General features: G+C 61.3%; 1 protein-coding gene across 1 annotated transcript in view; it reads left to right on the top strand.

The window, feature by feature from the left end:
• MAP2K2 (mitogen-activated protein kinase kinase 2) overlaps positions 1-2,655 on the top strand; it is a 21,596-nt gene extending 18,941 nt beyond the window's left edge. The window contains exons 10-11 of the mRNA XM_025043099.1: positions 391-598; positions 1,100-2,655. Of these exons, the coding sequence (XP_024898867.1) occupies positions 391-598; positions 1,100-1,210 (319 nt within the window). The 3' untranslated portion in view covers positions 1,211-2,655. The remainder of the gene's footprint in view (positions 1-390; positions 599-1,099) is intronic.
• The last annotated feature ends 3,565 nt before the right edge of the window (positions 2,656-6,220 follow it).

Here is a 6,220-nt window from a genome sequence, read left to right as displayed (position 1 = left end):
AAGGCTGGCTGTCCCTCATCTGTGAGCCTCAGCATCAGCACCTCCACGGGGAAGGCCCGGCACCTTGTCTGACCCCACCCACTGTAGTTGTGGTGACAGGTCAGGTCCGGGTGGTCGTCGTCACTGTTTGCTGTGGTCACAACAGAAACCCGGGCCTGGAGTGCCACGTGGGAAGGGTGCGTCCCCCCGATTCTCTCCAGACACTACGTCTCACGCAGCAGGTTTCCAGAGACGCGTGCTAGAGACGTAGTGTCCGTTGCGAAACGGACGGCTGTCGCCTGAGTAATGCTGCCCACTGTCCGGGGCTGGCCTTGCTGCCGCCCCGCCGCCCGAGGCTGCAGGGCTCCAGGCCTTTTTTCAGCCTTTCACCCCGGCCTTCGCCTTCGGGAGGGTGCGGGTGGCCTCACCTGCCTCCAGCGTGCACGGGGTGGAATGGGCCCCCAACGTCACTGGGGAGACTAGGACCTGCTGTGGGCTCGGGGCCCCGCCCGGCACGCCCTGGTCAGGAAGGCATCTGGTCACCCGACCCGGCCCAGACCCAGGAGGCGCTGGCACTCTGCCGTCCCTGTGGAAGCGCCAGCCACTCACGGTGACTGAGGTACTCAGGGGCCCTGGAGCCTCCCTCAGCCGGCGTCTGCCATACTGGACGGGACTCGTGGGGAAACCGCTATCCTCACAGGGACTTCTGTCCCAGACCAGACGCTTTCACCCGGGGTGACTGCCTGCAGGGGACACAGGGCCATCTCCGGAGACGGCCATGGTTGTCAGGATGGGGCGCTGCTGGCACTGAGCGGGCGGGGCCCAGGATGGCCCCCCCCCCCAGAGAACGACCCTGCCCCAGTGTCCCCAGGGCTGAGGGGGAGACCCAGGCTCCAGGGAGCTCACAGAAGCCTCACCCTCCTAAGGCCCTGCCCCAGGCGTGCGAGGCCTCAGGCGTGACACCTGCCGCTGCGGGTTCGGTTTCTCTCCCTGTCCTGAGTATATCCTGTGCTAGGGGCCTCCCCGCTCAGTGTTCAGGGGTTTGGCCCAGGTGGCCTGGGGGCCCGAGCAGAAGGCTGGTCCCTGCCTCCTCCCCACAGGCGCCTCTCTCCTCTTCCAGAATCACACCTTCATCAAACGGTCCGAGGTGGAGGAAGTGGATTTTGCCGGCTGGCTGTGTAAGACGCTGCGTCTGGACCAGCCCAGCACACCCACGCGGACCGCCGTGTGACGGTCTGGCTGGGGACCTGTCCGTGTCCTGTCCGCCAGCCCTCCCCGCCTGGGACCGGCCAGCTCCTCCCCCACCCCGCCGAGCCACTCAGAAAGGACATGCACACGCGGAACGGTCACTTCCTCTCCCACCTGTCGCAGCCAGCGGGCTCTCTGGTCTCTGGGGACGGGTGACGCTGCTCATGTTGGCATCTGAGAATCTGCTTATTTAGGTTTAAAAAACAAAAAAAAAACAAACGGGGAAAGAAAAAGCAAACTGAGCCCATTGTACTTCTTGTTCCATTTGTCCTTTGGGTGTCAGCTTTCGGTCCAACCCCGGGGGGACAGTGTCCCTTGAGGGCAGCCCCAGCCCCCAGCTGACCGAGCTACAGAGAAATTGGGGTAGGGTGGCGTCAGGAACTGGCTTCTCTCTTTTTCCAAGGAATGAAGCTTCAGGGGGATTCCCAGACGTTGGCATCTGTCACCAAGAGACAGAAATGCCACCTTGCGTTTCCGCGTGCTGTCCCCTGCCTGACACCTGCCCCCTTGGAGGGGGCCCTCAGTGGGCCCAGAGAGCAGTAAGCCCGATGCTCGTCATGGGGTCCACGTCACCCTGGCCGTGCTGCCTCTTGTCACACAGCCTGGGACAGCTGATCCCAGGAGGGACCTTCTGGTCCTCTCCTGTGCCTCAGGAGCAGACGTCGTGACCCTTCTTAGTGGCAGCTGAGCTGACACTCGTCTGGGCAGAAAGGAAGTGTTGGGTTTCAAAGCCCTCGATGTGGTTGGAACGCTCAGCAGATCCCTTAAATGCAGCCTGCACTCCCCCGCACCTGCACATGTGGGCGGTGGCAGCCTCTGTCACCTCTGCTCGCCCAGCAAATCAGAAGTGACCACCAGGGCGCGTCACTCTTCGGCCCTCAAACGGTTCAGCGGCAGCTGGTTGGAAAGGCAGGGGGGAGGTGGTCCCAGCCCCTGGTTCTGTCAGGGTGCCCAGCCAGGCCCTCTGACTCCCAAGGTCAGTCTTTCTGCCTTCAAGGCCCGAGAAGGCCCACGAGAAGGCCGCCTGTGGGCGGCAGTAGGAAGCGGGGGAGGCCAGGGCTGCTTCTGAAGGTCCCCTCCCCCGAGCCACCGAGCCACCCCCTCAACACTTCCTGGTGGCTCGACACAGGCAGATATTTATCTGTGGCAGATTGCAGGAGAAGGCTTCTCGGGGAAGGACGCGGCCTGGAGCAAGTCAGGTTGGCCCTGGGCTTCTGGAGAAGGTGCACGCAGGAGGCAGGGACTTGTGGCCCTGTGGGGACCGCTGGATCTTTCCTTCTAAGTCTCCCGTGCTTTTCTCCTGTGGACACCAAAGAAGAGACAAGTTGGTGGCTCCTTCCACTGGATTTCCAGGTTTCTGCTACTTCCTAGTTGACCCCCTAAGTCTCACCTGATTAAGAAAAGAATAAAAAAGATAACTAAAAGTGATGAAGGTGTTGCTCTGTGGGTACCCCAGCTTCCTCAGGGAAGGGGCCCTAACGTGCGAACCGTGACTCAGCATTTAGGCCCAAGAGTTCCTGGCGCCGGCGGTCACAGATGGGCCTGTCATGTGCACACCAGCGCCCCGAGCCCCAGCCAACGCCCGTTACTGTATAACCAGCTGCCATTTGCAAGAACCAAAAGACCACATTGACTGGGGGGGGGGGCACTGGGGTGGAATTTAGGATTGGTGGGGGGGGAGTGGAGCATGGCTCGAAAGCGAGGCGCCCCACGAGCGGTGACAGGTCTGCACCCTGGCTGTGCCGTTGTTTGGGTCTGCGTCCCACGTCCCCTGGGCGCGTCTGGAAAGGCCTAGGGGGAGCCGGGCACTGTCCGGCCGCAAAACAACCAGGCTCCCACAAAGCAGGAAGCACACCAGAGCCTCGGAGACCGAACCGAACCGAACCGCTGACAGCTGGGTTTCCACGCGTCTCCCTGCCCTGACCCCCGTTCCTCACGAACAGCCGCAGACCTGGCACCCACTAAGCTGACACCCCAGTCACTGCGCTTCTCGCTGTTCCGGCCTGGCTGCCCCCAGTGGTCCGGCCAAAGGTGGCCGCGACCTGGGGACCCGCTTCCCGTCCTAGACGTGGTCATGGTTCCCTGTTGCTCTTCTCCGTGAAACACCTAACAGCCCTTTGGTTTTGGGGTCTCCAGGCGTGTGGGGGGCCAGGCGGAGGTGGAGCCAAACCACTCTCCTGGTTCTCCGGAGACACCAAGGGTTTTGCAAACGCGTTGACGTTTCTCGTGGCTGCTCCTTAAAAACCCCGAGTTTGTGAAATGACGCAGCTGCCTTATTTGGGATGGGGGGGGCGGTCCTGTGAACACAGGGCAACACTTGTGGCCCCCAGTGCGCCTCTGCCTGACCGACCTCTGTCCAAAAAGTCAGCGAAGAAGCAAATCGGAGAGCTTTGGAATCTTGACGATGAGTCTCGTTTACTTGTTTTGTGTTTCCTTCGCCTTTTTATCTATCTTTTTTTTTTTCCTTTTTGGTGCTTGATTTGCCAGAAGAAAATATCTAGCGTCTCGTCGGTGCCAGCTTTTTTTCCGTTCGATAGCTTCAGCAGAATAAACAGCGCTTCCCATGAACACGTGTGCTGTCCCCCTGTATCCCCACCTGGTTCCCTTCCATGGCATTTGTGCCTCGGAGCCCTGAGCAGCTCACCCCGAGAGCCCAGGGGTGTCCTACGGAGAAGTGAGCCCCCAGTCCATCAGCTGTGATGGGACCGGTCCTTCTAGACACTCAATTGATTACGCCCACCCCACCCCACCCCCCATCCTGTGGGGTGCTGCTCCAATCCAATCCTTCAGCCTGGGCCTGGGATTGGCCGAATTCCCTTCTGTGAGCATAACAAACATCCCAGGGTGGGGCACGGGAAGTGGCACCTCAGACACTGAGGCCGGTTCCCCACAGAGTCTGCCCATCCATAGCACCCCAAGTTCAAAGTGCTGGCAGCTGCATGTTTTAGTTAGCCCCATAGAGCCCAGGTATTACCATTTCCACCTTGTGATCAATATGAAAAATTAGTATGGTATTTCATTCTTTTTTTTCTCGTTCAAAGTCTTTATAAGATGGGACCCGCCACAAGAGGTGGCACGTGTGTCCCCTCCCAGCTGTCAGTAGCCCACTGGGTCTCAATGAGGACGATGCTACCCCTTCAGCCAGCGGACACTGGGTGATGTCTGGGGACATCTGTGGGTGGGAGTGGTGTCGAGTGGGAGGGGGCCAGGGGTGCTGCCCAATGCCCCACGGTGCCCAGAACAGGCCACCCACTGAGAGCGACCTGGCCCCAGTGTCCAAGGTGCCCAGGACCGAAGGCCTGACTTGGCCTGTACTCTACCCAAACCCGATGCCATGGGAGGCCCCAGTGGCCCAGAGGAAGTCAGACCCCGGCTTGTGTGTGTCTAGGGCCACCCTGCTTGAAGCCACCAGGCTTCCTGTGTCCAGAGCTTGGGACACGGCGGGACGGGGGGATGCAGGCAGGGGCGGCCCAGAACCTTGTGGAAGGTGAGTGGTCTGGAGGAGTGCGCTGGGCCCGCCCCCCGGGGGGCAGAGGTGTGTGCGGAGCAGGGCAGGAAGCCTCGGGTCCGGGAGGCGGGACTCAACTTGGCCTCCTGCCTGCCCTGGTCTCCGGGTTAACAGAGTTCAGAGGAAGCTGTGATCGCGGTTCCCAGAAAGCGGGGTCCGAGGCAGAGTGGGGGCGAGGAGGAGGAAGAGACCTCGCTCAAAACGAAACCAGCGGGGCCCCCGAGCCCCGCCCCCTCCTCTGGGGCCGAGAGCTGACCAGGTGCGCCAGCCCCAAGAAGGAGGCTGGCCCCAGCACCTTGAACCACAGGCCAGGTGGGTGGAGGACTGGCCTGTGCTACAGTCCCCGTGGCAACGACGGGGTAGCTCTCAGGGAAGGAGGGCAGGCCGGAGAGCGGCCGGCGGCCTGAACCCCGGCCTGAGTCTCAAGTCTCGGGTTTCTGCCTAAGATTCCCAGGGGACGGAGGGAGGCCCACAGAAAAGCACCTGGAGAATCAGAGCTAGGCCTCAGGTGAGGGAGAGACTCAGGCCATGCGCCCTGTCTCCTCCCCCCATGACACCCACCCTATGGCAGCAGGAGCTGGACTAAGGGCCTGGCCTGGCCTGGCAGCCAACCCTCCCCCCACAGCCTCAGGGAAGGTGCCCCCGGAGAGAGGATGGTCACACTGACTGAAGGAGACGGAGCCTGCCATTCCCCCAGGAACGACCTGCCCGCTCGCTCAAAACCCCGCCTCTACCCCCCCCTCCCAGATCCTGGGGGAGGGGCCACGCAGGGGTCCTTGGGGGTAAGGGGAAGGACAGAAGGGTGAGTTCCACTTTCTCTTATCTCCCAGTCTTTGTACCTGCAGTTCCCTGTTCTGGAAGGTTCACTCTTCCACCCCTACCCCCAACTCCTGCTCAGACTTCAGGCTCAAGACAAACGTCCTTCCCCTTGGGACTGCCAAGGGCCGCCAGACCCCCACAGTGTAACTTTCCCCAGCAGTCTTGGCGTCCGTGGCCTTGGACCTGGCAATGGTTCTGCAACATGACACATACCACGAGCAGCAGAAGAAAAAATAGGTGAACTTGGAATTGGCCAAAATTTTAAACTCGGACGCAACAAGAGAGCGGGAGCAAATCCTCGCTCATCCCGTGTGGGCGACGGTCGGGGGCCAAAATGCACGAAGCATCCTTAGAACACAGCAAATGCCGGAGACAATCGTCGCAGTTGAAAAGGCGGGCACGGGTGTGAATGGCCATCACCCCAGAGAGGAGGCACAAGCCGAGATGTCTTTGGGGAGATGGCCATTCACATCCAGTGAGCACGTGAGGAGCCGCTGGACTCCTGTTCCCAAGGGCGGGACTGGCACCGGAGCTGGGCCGGGGAGGGTGTGGCGTGACTGGGGTCAGAATTTCTGGGGTCTGGATGACTGGCGAAGGGGAGGGGGGGTACTCTGCAGGGACGGCCGGGCCCCCTGGGAGCAGGAAGGTGAGTTCGCAAGGATGTGG

Source organism: Pteropus alecto, unplaced genomic scaffold (assembly GCF_000325575.1).
Source record: "Pteropus alecto unplaced genomic scaffold, ASM32557v1 scaffold30, whole genome shotgun sequence".
In the NCBI taxonomy this organism is placed as follows: domain Eukaryota; kingdom Metazoa; phylum Chordata; class Mammalia; order Chiroptera; family Pteropodidae; genus Pteropus; species Pteropus alecto.
Note: the sequence above shows the minus strand (reverse complement) of the source record. Positions and strands in the feature narration are given on the sequence as shown.